This window comes from Sciurus carolinensis, chromosome 16 (genome assembly GCF_902686445.1).
Source record: "Sciurus carolinensis chromosome 16, mSciCar1.2, whole genome shotgun sequence".
Classification (NCBI taxonomy): domain Eukaryota; kingdom Metazoa; phylum Chordata; class Mammalia; order Rodentia; family Sciuridae; genus Sciurus; species Sciurus carolinensis.
Window position 1 is genome coordinate 3450080 of NC_062228.1, and position 12644 is coordinate 3462723.

At 62.9% G+C, this 12644-nt stretch overlaps 1 protein-coding gene across 1 annotated transcript; it reads left to right on the top strand.

Annotated features, from left to right (window-relative positions):
* The first annotated feature begins 4408 nt into the window (after positions 1-4408).
* On the top strand, positions 4409-9441 carry LOC124967013 (uncharacterized). Its single transcript, XM_047528940.1, has 5 exons — positions 4409-4469; positions 4722-5243; positions 7504-7669; positions 8024-8202; positions 9344-9441. Exons 1-5 carry the CDS (start codon positions 4409-4411, stop codon positions 9439-9441), a joined length of 1026 nt encoding a protein of 341 aa, XP_047384896.1.
* The last annotated feature ends 3203 nt before the right edge of the window (positions 9442-12644 follow it).

A 12644-nucleotide genomic window follows, 5' to 3' on the forward strand; every position in this document is an offset into this window, starting at 1 on the left:
AAGCCACACTCTAGATAGCTTTGCCCACACTCTACTGGCCAGACAGACGTGTGGTCATCCCTAGCTGCAAAGGAGGCTGGGAAATGGGGTCTACAGAGTCGTCTCTGCTCACTGAGAACTGAGGCGTTCCAACACCAAGGGTCGGGGGAGAGGGGCGGGTGATGACAGGAGATGGAGGGACGGCTGGGCAGAGGGCCACGGGCACGGCATGCAGGTGGCCTCCAGGGGCTGGAGGAGGCCCAGAATGGCCCTGCCCTGCAGCCTCTGCAAGCAGCCGGGCTGCCCTCGCTGACCTTGGCCTGTGGGTCCGTGGGGACTCGGGCCGCTGACCCTTGGGGAGAGCAGGCCCAGGCTCCGGTGAGCACACCTGTCTGTGGGGCTGCTGCTGAGCCTGGGGACTGAGCCACCCTGTGTGACACAGGGCACGGTGCTCCTCGTTTGGAAGCCTGTGACGTCCTCTCCTGCCCCGCAGGCCAGGTCTGGGTGGGGAGCTGGGCTCCGCCCTGGAGCGGGTCTGGGGTCCTCGCGCCTCTGGAGCCGTCCTCTGCCAAGCTCAGGCCTGGCCTCCTCGTGAGCTCAGCCCAGGGCCCTTGAGGAGACAGCCCAGCCTTGGCCTTGGCCTTGGCCTGCCTAGGGACTCTCGGGTGCCGGGCCGGCTCCTCTGCGTTTTTCTCTCCTGTTCACCAGCTGGCCAGGGAGAAGCGGTTCTGTCCCGCGGACTCCCCAGGCCCCCTGGCCTCCCAAACGCCCCAGTGGATCGGATCACGGGCTCGGATCACGGCTCCTGCGGCAGCTCCTTTCCCTCCCGCCCCTACCTGGAGGCTGCTGCGGCGCTCCCTGCTGTAGCCTGCTGCCCAGGGTCTCTGCTGCCCCACCTGGACGTCTTCCTGCACCTGGTTGGAAGTGTGGTCTCTCCCTTGACCTCTTCAGATGGCATTTTACAAAGGCCCCCCTGTGTCCAGCACTGCCTGGACCTTCCCAAGCTGACCACCCCTGTAAGGTGTCCTTCAGAATGAGGACCGTTAGCATGTGCCAGTCCCCTTTTAGACACAAGGAAACAGGCTGGAGGGGTCCCCACAGTCTCCCTAGGCATCAGGGAGCCAGGGGCGCCGGTAGGGCAGGTGTAGTGGGCACTGGGGTCTCTGGTTGCTGCAGGACCCGTGTGCAGAGACCATCACTCCCCTCTGACCGTGGCTGCATATCCACGGCTTCTTCCAGAAGGGTGACCCTCAGGCCCCGGGACACCCCTCTTCCTGACACGGATGATATGCCAGCTGCGTCCAGGCGAGCGCGGTTCCTGCAGCTCTGGCTGGCAGCCCAGCTCCTGGCCAGGGTGGTGAATCAGCAGAGGGGGCTGAGCCCTGGGGACAGGTTCCTCGAGGCCGGAGGAAACAGGACCTCTGGCAGCCCTGCAGAGGCCTCCTCTCAGCGATGCGCTTTCAAAGGGCTGGCCAGAGCCCACCTGAGCTCTTGGCCCAGCGTCCTCAGTCCTGGAACCCGGCCAGCCAGGGAGGAGGAGGACTGGCATTGAGACTGGGCTCTGAGCCTCATGCTCACCTGCAGAGGCTCAGCCAGGTGCTGTGTGGACCAGGCGGATAACCGAGGGCACTGACCATCTTGCCAAGAGCCTGCGGAGTCCAGGTTGCGGTGGGAGCAGGCAGGGGACCAACAGTGTGAGCCCTGCCCTCCGGGGGTGGCCGAGGGGACTCTCACAGTCTTCAGGGAAGGCCAGCTGTGCACAGAGGAGTGGGGCAGCTGGCAGATTTGGGGGCAGGTGGGAAGCCACTGGAAGCACAGGTGGGCAGCTCACAGGCCACAGGGACAGAACGCTCCTGCAGGGAGGAGTCGGAACCCATGACTGACACACCAACGGCCCCAGGAAGCCCCCCCCTCACTACAGGGGGAGAGAGGCCCTGGACAGGGGGACTTTCTAAGGGCACAGCGCTGGGACCTGGGGGAGCTGAGTGTCCCCGGCCTGTGCAAAGGCCCAGAGGTGCAAGGAGGCAGGAGCAGTGGCCAGGCTGTGCCATGAGTCTGCACAGGCTGGCAGCGGCCAGGGTGTGGGGTCCGAGGCTCACCTGCCAGTCTGGAGGCCAATATGATGGTGAGGGGCCCCGTGGGGGATCTGAGGAGGTGGGCGCTGAGGACCAGCAGCCTTCCTCCGGAGCCCTGCCCGCTGCCTCGGCCTCTCACCTCTGCTGGGGCAGACGTTCCCCTGGAGGGGTGTGGGCTGCTTATCTCTCGCGGCCGCGCAAACATTTGAGCTGGACGGGACTTAGCCTCCGTACACACGGCCTGGGCGGGCCTCGCAGACCTCCCTGGCGCTGCCTGCCATGGAGTCCAGCTCTCTGGGCCTGGAGCTGCTGGACTCTTCCTGGTGGTAAGACCAGCCCCTGAGCCCTGCCTGAGGAACTGGAGGGCGCAGCCTGCCTCGAGGACTTCACGCTGTCCACAGAAACCCAGCTGCAAAACCCAGCAGCAAAACGGCCTTCGGAAGGACCCAGGGTCCGAAGCCGCGCTCTGCTCTGCCGTGTTGAGGCCTGGCCACCGCCAGCGGGCCAGCACAGAGCCCTGACCTGGAGGCTGAGCTCCAGCCCAGGCGTCTTTCCTGAACGTTTCTGCCTGAGGGTTAATTCTGGGAAACTAAGCTGTTCACGGCAGCCCTGTACCGGCGTTGACAACGAGAACGGTTCAGAGAAGCGCGGGTTTTCAAAGAGCCCTCTGAAGACGTGATCTGCACTGGACGACTTACACCCTTGGGGAGCCAGTGGGGGGCTGTGGCCAGGGAACAGTTCTTGCTGCAGTGCGCAGGGCTGAGGCGGGTCATGTCCCAGGAGCTCTGTCCTAGCGACCAGCAAAGTCTGAGGAGGACCTGGGGCTTCCTTCTGGACATGACTGTGGTCATTTGGAGAACGGACCCTGCCCAACCCCATCTTAGGGTGTGACGGTGGCCTGTTTGGGACACGTGTCCTGGTTCTTCCCACTGCTGGCTCCCTTTCCCTTTGGCGCGTATGAAGCACCTGCTCAGCCTGGCAGGGGCAAGGCCTGCAGAGCCGCGTCCCTGAGCCAGGCCAGCCGCCATGCGGCGTGTGCCCTGGCACCACACCTTCCTTACCAGAAGCCCCCTGGTCCCCTGTCGGTGTCCCCTTCTAGTCTGATGGACAGCAAGGAGGGTTTTGCATCTGTGTGGCCTGCTGTCCTGGAGGGCTTCTGACCACCCGCCGACTGCGAGAATGTGCATTCCCAACAAGCCCCCAGGCAAGGCCGGGGACGGCCCAGGGACCCGTGACAGCCACCGACACAGGCATGGGGCGTCCGCCCCAGGACCCTTTCTTGGGTGACAGGTGTAGAGCCTCAGTCGCCCCCATCTGGCGTGTGGTCCAGGTGAAGGACCGAGCAGGACAGATTGGGGCGGAGGAAGGCCCTGCTCCCGCAGAGGTGGGCTCACAACTTACTGTCCTCCTCCGTCCCCGGCGCTCTGCTGCCCCCTAGCGGAGGGGGTTCTGCTTGGCCTCCTTTGAAGGGACATAAATGGACCCTGATCCGGGACCCCACGGCCAGGGCGCTCACGTTTGCTCTCTCAGGATCCGATCCATATCAGCTGTTTGCGCCTTAGTAAGGATGAGTTAAGTCCTCGATTCTCTTCTCTGGGGACATTGACAGTTACCTCCTTGGACAGAAAGGTTTGCTCTTGCCTTTAGGCTGCAGGTACCAGAAAGAGGTGGAGGTCTTGCCTTGCCTTGGGGAGCCAGGCCTCCTGAGCCCGCGGGAGGCCTGGCTCAGGGCTGTGCCGCAGCATTCCGCCTGGAGCCCTTGCTTGTGCTGAGCGGCCGAGGTGACTCCGCAAGCTCCCTGCAGGCCCCGGCCAGTCCCCGTCCTCCTCTACAGACGGGCAGTGGTGGTGCCCGTGGCTGAGATGCGCCTTCCTCACTGGGCAGCTGAGCACGGAGAGGGCCCACGGCCAGCCGGCTCCACGGGCCTGGAGCTCAGGAGAGGCAAGAGTGAATTGGGGTGCTGGGTCCCCACAGTGGACACCACTCACAGCCTGGGACAAGATGACTCTCAGAGGCAGAATGAGTCCAACCAGAAGCAGGGGGACCAGGCTGGCCTGGCAGCAGGAACCAGAAAAGACGCCCCGAGGCCACCGTGTGACCTCCTGTGAGTCGGTCGTGTGAGCCAGGGAGGGACCTTGAGATCTGGAGGGGCGGGACTGACACCTAAGGACGGTGCCCCCACGGGGACAGGAGAGCAGAAACAGGAGCTGCGGAGACCAGACAGCCACCCACGCCAGGGCCACGGCCAGGCAGCCGGAGCCCAGCAGCCGAAAGGCAGAGATGAATGCATGAGGACCTGTCGCCCTCCGGCGTCCGCCTGTCCATCCACGGGAACCTGTCCGTTCACACGCGAAATGCCTGTGCAGACCGCTGGTCATGTAAAACGGTCATCCCCCTGCGCCCGCGTGTCTCCAAGTATGACCTGCACTCTTGCCTCAAAATGGCAAAACTGAAGGGTCCAGCCCCGCCTTAGACCCGAGAGTGGACTCTGTGGGTGGCCCCCATGTGAGGAGGTGGGACAGGCTTTCCTAGTGTCCGAGGCAGCGGGAGGCTGGCGAGTCCCTGGACATGGCTGGGACAATGGCTCGGGCACCAGGGTTGTGTCCAGGAGGGAAGGAGGGTCAGGACCTTGTTCAAGCTGAGGGGAGGCCACCTGCTGGACCGCAGGGTGTGCTGTGGGCCCAGGTGTCCAGGGTCACAGGGACCCTGCCCCGTCCCCCTGCTCCCGAGGCAGCCAGCAACACAGAGGCTACTGGGTCGGCGCTCACGCTGGGCCTGGTCTTCCTGACGTCTACACAGCTGCTGTGCGTCCAGGGGAAGTGGCCGTGGCTGATGGCCCGGGAGCAGCTGGCGGGGTGGCTGCAGGGCCATGTGGAAGTTCCCAGGCCTCAGGGAACACTTACGTAACTGGCTTAGAGAGGACGTTGGGAGGTGGGTTAGTTCAGGGGCCAGGCACAGTCTGGGCGCCTCAGCCTGGCAGGGCAGGCCCGGCAACGCCGATCCTATCGTCCTCAAGGTGCTTGGCAGAGTGCTGGACAGGGCGGAGCGGGAGCCAGGACTGGAGCAGGGCCAACCAGCCGGGCAAGCGGACCAGCAGCGCCAGGGAACTTGGACCTGGCCCTGCCGAGTCAGAACGGGGTGGCCCACCTGTGTGCTACCAGCCTGCTAGGCGCCACGGCAGGCGCCACGGTGAGCGGCCGGCGGTCAAGCAGGGCAGGTGGCGATAGCCGCTGCACCCAGGGGCTCCCAGGGCGCGCTGGCACAAAGCTCAGCCACCCACCCTGCCAGCCGCGTCCCGAGGTGGCCCGGGCACTCAGTGGGCCCCCGCACCTCTCCTGGGCAGCTGGCTGACCCCTGGTTGGGTGGAAGGGCACCCGGGTGTGGAAACGGTGGAGGCAGATGCATCCTGGTCAGATGCACCTTCGTGGCCAGGAGACTCTGGGGCATCACCAAGAAGCCCTGTGCCTGTTTCCCCACCTGCAAATGGAGGGTGGTGGTCCCAAGTCCCTCCTGTGGGTGGCACCGACTGCTTAGGCAGAGTGGCGGCTGCTGGTCTCACCGAGTCCACCGTCCGTCTTTCTCTGCAGAGAACGTCTCCCACGGTGGGGTTGGGTTTGCAGGTTTTATTGGGAGAAAAGAGTCCATTGAACTTAAAAAGAAATTTACAATGAGCTGTTAGAATTCAGAACATGGTGCACCAACCTAGATTTGTTAATGCAGCAAAATGCATCTTCAGAGAAGATCCCACGCTGAGGGCCAATCCTGGCCGGCAAGTCACTGTGGCCATGAGGGCGTCGAGCCAAGGGTCCCTGAGCCCCTTCTTCCTTCGCTGACCAGCTGTTACTCTGGAAAAACTATCTCTGCAGAGGATGCATGTGTTTTCCTAGAGCTGATTATTCAAGCGTGGTGTCCTTAATTATGATATTTTCAAGTAGAACATTAATAAAAATTTAGGAAATGGAGAAAAAGAGAAGACAATCCTGAGTTCCCAGAGAACCTCTGTTAAGTTCAGTGAATTTCCTTTCAGGTTTTTTCTCCACATTGCATTTTATTTATTCTCCTAGGGACCAAGTTTTCCATCCATTTAAGAACAAAGACACTTTCCTATTGTAGATTGCAATTCTCATGTTGCTAAGACCCAGGATGAAAAGGTTTTTCCTCCTCGCTCCCTCCCCAGCCTGGAGTACTTGGAGTTACCGTCCATCCAGCTTCCCTCTTCCCAAAGCCCGTGTGTCCCCCAGGTCAGGGTTGCAGCCTCGGTATCTCTGGGGGCCAACCTGATGTCTGAGTGGCCAGCTGCCTCCTACCTGGCCTCTGGCCTCCTCTCTGCAGTCCCCTTCCCCCGCCCAGCTTCCCTGCCCCGCGGCGACCGACACTCCTCTGGGCAGCGCGAGCGCCACCCGCTGCCAGCCTGCTGCCGACTGTATCAGTAGGACTGTGGCCAGTCCCAGCCCCGGTACCCCGAGAACAGGTGGCAGGCGCTTCCCAGAGCGCAGTGTCCCCGCGCGTGCCGGGAATGAGCAGGCCGAGGCACTCCTGGTTCACGGGGGATGTGCCCCTGCCTTGGTCCCGGCTCCGCTGGACTCTCCCCTGCAGGGCCGCTGGGGTTGGTCCTTGGTGTGGAGATGCAGGGACGGACTCTGTGGCGGCCTCTGGTCTCTGGGCACTGTCCCAAACCTCAGGTCATCTGAAGTCCTGGCTCCCGGGTGGGAGCCACCTGCAGTGGCCACCCACCCCTCCCTGCTCCCCAGAGATGGGAGTGTCCATGCCTTGGCCAGCCAGGAAAGGGCCACCTGGGGCCATTCAAAAAGGCAGCTGGCGAGGTGAGCTGAGGCCACAGCCCCGGGGACTGGCAGCCCGGAACTCCCTGCCCTTGATCGCGGTTTGGGTCAGGTCACCAAGCCCCTGGGGGCCTGCAGGGATCACACAGGAAAGGCCACGCGGACAGAGGCCTGGCGTGTGAGGTCACTCGAGCGGGCCGCCTCAGCTGACCCGTTCTCTGGCTGTCTGTGGCATCCCTTTGGGCAGCGGCAGGTGGTGGGCTTGTTCGCACAGCCACACAGTCCAGGACGGAGGCTCCGGCCAAGCAGGGAAGCCTGGCCCTGGCTGCCGGCGTCTAGGCTGCTGGACGGTGGTGCAGCGTCCGCCTCGGCACGGCCGGTTCCTCCAGGCGGCTCTGGCAGGAGGGAGACTGAGCCCTGGGGAGAGCGGGCGGCGGGCATAATCCTCTCCCCCCTAAGGGAGCCCAAGCCCCGGCCACACCCAGCGGGCAGGGCATGGCTGGGCTGCGGGTCTTCCAATGCTTGCTGGGGGTCAGGGCTGCCGTGCCAGCCACGCCTGTGTCCCCGGATGGCCACCCCATCCACAGAGGGCTGGGCCCCAGCTGGCCTGGCCAGGGTCTTGGTTCTTATCTCCAGGACCTTGGCCAATGACTTGCCTCCGGCCTCAGGTACTCGTCTGACAAGTGGACACAGCACTTCCTGCATGGCAGACGAGGCCTTCCAACATCTGACCATGTTCACGCCGCTCCACGTTCATCACCTGTTGGAGGAGAGCAGGGGGCCGGGAGAGGACAGAGAGGAGGGAGGACAGGCGGACAGGTGGACAGGTGGACGGTGGGTAGTGTGTGGATCAGGGCGTCTGCAGGGAGACAGCAGCTTGGGCTGCCTGGAGGGCCAGGTCTCCCACAGGGCCCTCCCGCTGTGGAGACCCCCTTCAGGATCTCCAGCCCTCTCCTTTGGGGGCCCTGGGGTCCTAGGCCACTCCGGGATATTGGGGCTCAGACAGGCTGTCACATGAGTGCCTCGGCTTGCAGGCCCAGGGACTCTGGGTGGAGGTGGGGAGTGGGCTCTTCTCCCTTGGGCCTCCAGAACCCCGCCGGGGCCTCCTCCTCTCAGCCGTGCGAGGCTGCACAGGTGACTGTTCCCACCGTCCTGAGCTCACTGAAGAAGAGGATGGCTTGGTTACAGGGACGTCGAGGACCCTGTAGACCCGGGGAGAGCTGGAGGACCAGGTGGGGAGGCTCTGCCTCCAGAAAGGACACCTGAGGTCACAGCACAGAGCCGGTCGACGCATCCCTGGGGAGGAAGCCGGCCTGGCCCGATGGTGCCGCCTCAGATGACGCGTCAACGGCAGGAGGCAGGAGGAGGTGAGGCGCCCTCGGGCGAGCCATCTGACCACTGTTATTTTGCTCTGTCTATGTCTGCCTGCCTACCCACCACGCCAGAAGCCACCACCCGTGCTCCCGAGAGGTGCCAAGCCCTGCTTCCCTGTGAATCGAGGCAGGGGCACGTCCCACATGCCATGGCTGCAAGGGCAGGCTGAGCCTCGGGTCCTCTGAGCGTCTCCCCGGGAGGGCTCTGCCCTGGGCCTGGGCCCCGGGGCCCTGCCAGCATCTGGTTTTAGGCTTCTGCTCCTCCAACTCAGGCCCAGATGGAGAGAGACCGGACTGTCCACCTGCCTGCTGTGTTGGACTCGACGGTCCCTTTCCTCGACCCTCAGGCTCTGTCCGAATCTCATCTATTGTGAGAACATTCCCTCTCAGAGGGAGGCTGACGCTGGGGCTGGCCGAGGACAGCCGGAGGGCCTTGCTCCGACAGCAGGCCAGGAAGTGCCCGGAAGCCCGGGTCCTGCCAGCAGCACCGAAGCAGGCCCAATGGGTGTGTGCTGGGTCCCCGCCCACCTGTGTCCAGCCTGGGCCACAAGTGTATGGGTGACCAGGTACAGGGGGCAGGGACGGCCCTGCCAGCTCACAAACGCACAGGGACAGGGGATGGGGCTCACCCTGGCAGCCGGCGTGAGATGCTTGTTTCCGGCAAGATTCAAGAGAGAATAAAGTGGCGGCAGGGGTTTTATGGGGACAGGACGTTTGCCAGGGTCAGTACTCTCCCCACAGGGCGAGTTCATCTTAAAAATGGAAGCTTCACCACGGCGGCCTCTGGGCCTCCTCAGCCACAGGAGCTGACGCCAACGGGGCCTCCTCGTCTGACGCAGAAGGACACAGTGTCCCTTCTGTGGTGTCCCTGCCCCACAGTCTGACTCTCATCAGGAAGAACCCACGGACAAACCCAGGCTGAGGCCCATTCTGCAAACCATCTGCCGTTAATCCAGAAAGGACGTCAACACCATTAACGGGAAGGCAGACTCCAGAATCCAGGGCACCAAGGGGACGGGGAACCGCAGTAGCCCTGGCCTGGGGTCTCCTCTTGCCCTGAGGACATCTCAGGGATGGTTGGTGGCATCGCGGCCTGGTCTCTGGCTCAGATCCTGCTTTCTGGGTTGCCCCTCAGTGAGAGAAGTTCCTCGTTCCCAGGAGCACACGCCCAGGGACCCAGGAATCCAAGGTCCCCGTGTTCTGTACTTTGCAGAGACACTGAAAGAAAACTGACCAGGCAGACGTGAAGGACCTCCAGGGAGCCAAGGCCCCTGGGAACCCCCATCGCTGGCCCACCACTCGGAAAATCACGTCTAATCAGGTCCAGAAACAAGCGCGAGTGTCTGCCAGGAAGCCCAAAGGCCACCGCCCCTCCTTCCTGCCATCCCACTGTGGCTGCCTTGCCCAAGGGGGCCGCCGGGACGGGGAGGGCGGGGCAGGGAAGCAGGGCGTCCAGGAAGGAGACCCTGGGCCACAAAGGGACAGTCGGGACAGGGCTGGACAGCAGACAGTGGCACTGGTGACCCGCCGGCCTCATGATGTGTCACCGGGTCTGACGTGGCACCAGGATCACCCCACGCAACAGATGAGGTGTGCGAGGCCCATGGTGAGGCTGGCCCCTCGGCCGAGGGTGGGAGACCCGGGAGCAGGAGGGTCCAAACGCAGCCGGCCGCTCAGGTCCCCGGGCCGCGGAGCGCTCATCAGGAAGACCTGAGGTCACACCAGCCGGGGCTGAGCAGGGAGCGAGGGCTGACAACCAGGACCCGGCCGCTCCCCAGCACCTCCCCGCCTGCCAGGGTCCGGGAGGGAGGCAGCAGCAGGAGGCCGGGCTGCAGCGCAGTCACAGGGACGTGTCACCTCTGGCCTCGGACCAGATACTGTCTCCCGAGTTGATGTCCTCCTGCAACCTCGTTTTGGAAGCAGGGTCTTAGCCGATGTGACTGGTTAGGGACCTCGAGGTGAATGATCTGGATTTAGGGCGGTCCCACCTCAATGACGAGCGTCCTTACAGAAGAGACAAGGACAGCCAGGCAGGGAGAGAAGGCCCGGCAAAGACAGGCAGAGACTGGAGTCCCGTGACCACCACGGCGGCAGGAAGGCCTCACCAGAGCCTTGGTTCTGGACGTCTGCCCTCCAGAACTGAGAGAGGCCACTTCCTGTTGTTTCAGGCCACCAGATTCATGGTCACTTGTCACAGTCACCCTGAGAATCGAGGCATCTGTCATGGGCTCGCAGGTGAACCGTGGAGGACCCGCTGGGGTGGGCGCCACAGCCCCGGTAGGGACGCTCGCCTCCCCAAACTCCCGTGCAGCTAGGAGCAGCCGCGAGCCCTCTCCTGCCTCAGGGAGGAAGTGGAAACGGACCGGCTGGACTTCTGGACAAACTCTGGATCCACATTTTTCTTGGAACAAAGTTGTAGCCCGGGGGTTCTGCTTCCAGGAATGGCAAAGCAGCCGCCCTGGGACCAGGCGCTCCGCACGTGACAAGCAGGAGCCCAGACAAGAGGGAAAGGCAGCCACCTGCGGCCACTGAGAGCAACCGGGCAGGCAGAATCGGGGCGTTGACCTGAGAGGAAGGGCAGCTGTGAGTCCCGGCTGGAGCCTGTGGTCCTGAAGGACAGGGACGCAGCAGCGACTGTGGGCAGGGTCATGGTGTTAGGGTTTGGGTGAGTGTCCCTCAGGCCCACCTGTCGGAGGCTCAGCCCCAGCCCATGGCACTACCGGGAGGCGGTGGAGACTTGGGCAGGTGGGCCTGGTGGAAGAGAGCAAGGCCCTCAGGGCTGCTCCCTAAAGGGGCGTTGGGGCCCCAGCTTCTTCCTCTCTCCTTCTGCTGTCCCGTCTCCATGAGGCGAGAGACCTCCTTCCCGTGCCCTTCCGACATGATGCTCTGCCTCACCACGGGCTCTAGGCAATGGTGCCAACCAACCGTGGCCTGAAACCTCCAAAACTGAGCCAAAATAAACTTTCCCTCTTCGGGAGTGATTGTCTCAGGGACTTTGTTATAGTACCGCAAAACTGATGAACACACGGAGTCACCTGAGGGGAGCACCAGTTCCCAGAGCCCTGGCTGATCTCTGAGCCAGACAGCAGGTGACCTCCACGAAGCCCAGCCCGGGGATGGACTGGACAGGGGCTGTAGCAGAGGCTACTGCCGTGGAGCAGGAATTTGGGTTTGGATCCAGCCCACTCAATTTCCTGCTGAAACAGAACCACACTTGAGTCTCCAGATGCAGAACTTACCCTGTCCAAGAAGCACCCCAACGATGCTGGATACTCACAAAATGCAAAGCACCTTGTGTACTCAAAAGGTCAGGAAATGGCCGCCTGCTCGTGACGTGGCCCCAGGGGAATGCGGCCACACTGTCTCACTTGACCATGTGGTCCCTTCACACTGTCCGTGGTGGCCGCCACACTCCAGGGACACCAAGTTGTTGGGAAGGACTGGCCTAGCTAGTTAGTAATGGGGTCCTTTCAAGGAGCTTGTGGGACCAACAGGCCCTGGATGACCAGACGCGGGGTCACTGCATGCATTAACACGAAGGCAGGAATAGGAGAATATTTTACAAATAGATTTTAAAAACCCTAGGAAATCGTATGGAGAATTAGAAAACAAACCAAATGAAAATTCTAGACTAGAAACACGGCCCCCTGGAGGGAAAGGAGTTTGGCACGTGCCTCTTGCCCGGCAGCGGAACCCCGTCCTCGTCCTGCCGGGCGGAGCGTGGGTAGCAGCCTGGGGCTGGTGGCTCCCGCTGCCCGCACTGCCCGACCCTTCGGGCCCAGGCTGCTGTCTCGTGCAGCCACACGCTCCTGACCACTTTGACAAGCACTCGAGTCCACCTTTGGGAAACAGCAAGTCACCGAAAGATGAGAGACATCACGCTCAGGGCCAGCGGGTACCCAGCTCAAGGTGGCATGTGGCACAGGTGAACTCCTCCCTGCTCTCCCGAGTCAGGCTGTGGGGACACTCTGCTGGGGCTGGTGACAGTGGGTGGGGAACCTCCTTCAGAACGTGACCCTTACTGGTGTGACAGGCTGCAGGCAGGCCAGCAGGCCCCTGGTCCCTCCAGCAAGGGGGCAGCCCGGGTGCCGGGGAGGCCCTGGGTCCCTGGCCAGGCTGCCATGAGGGCCGTGCCTGGTTTTGTTGAGGGAGCTGAGTCCACTTGGCGGTGGGACAGGGAAGAGGAACGTCACCACTACTTCAGAACCTGGGCTCACGGCAACCAACGTTGTTTTTTAAGCAACTAAAAGCTCTTTGAAGCCCGTGGCGGTCTAGGCCAGGCTTTGGAGAATGTGAAGGAGGACAGACGTTCAAAACAAAGCCACCAGCCCAGGAAGCACCGGTCCCGGGACCCCTCTGCAGCCTCAGAGGACGTGGGGGCCTGTCCCCAGAAGGAGACGGCCAGAAATCCATCCCCAGGCCCAGGGATGCTGAGC

Bases quoted from the DNA above. Each gene is read 5' to 3' on its own strand.
- LOC124967013 (XM_047528940.1), top strand. From the start codon at position 4,409: ATGCCTGTGCAGACCGCTGGTCATGTAAAACGGTCATCCCCCTGCGCC. The intron at 5,244-7,503 runs GTGAGCGGCCGG...CTCCGGCCTCAG, and splicing joins GCGCCACGGCAGGCGCCACG to GTACTCGTCTGACAAGTGGA. The intron at 8,203-9,343 runs GTGAGGCGCCCT...GTTGCCCCTCAG, and splicing joins ACGGCAGGAGGCAGGAGGAG to TGAGAGAAGTTCCTCGTTCC.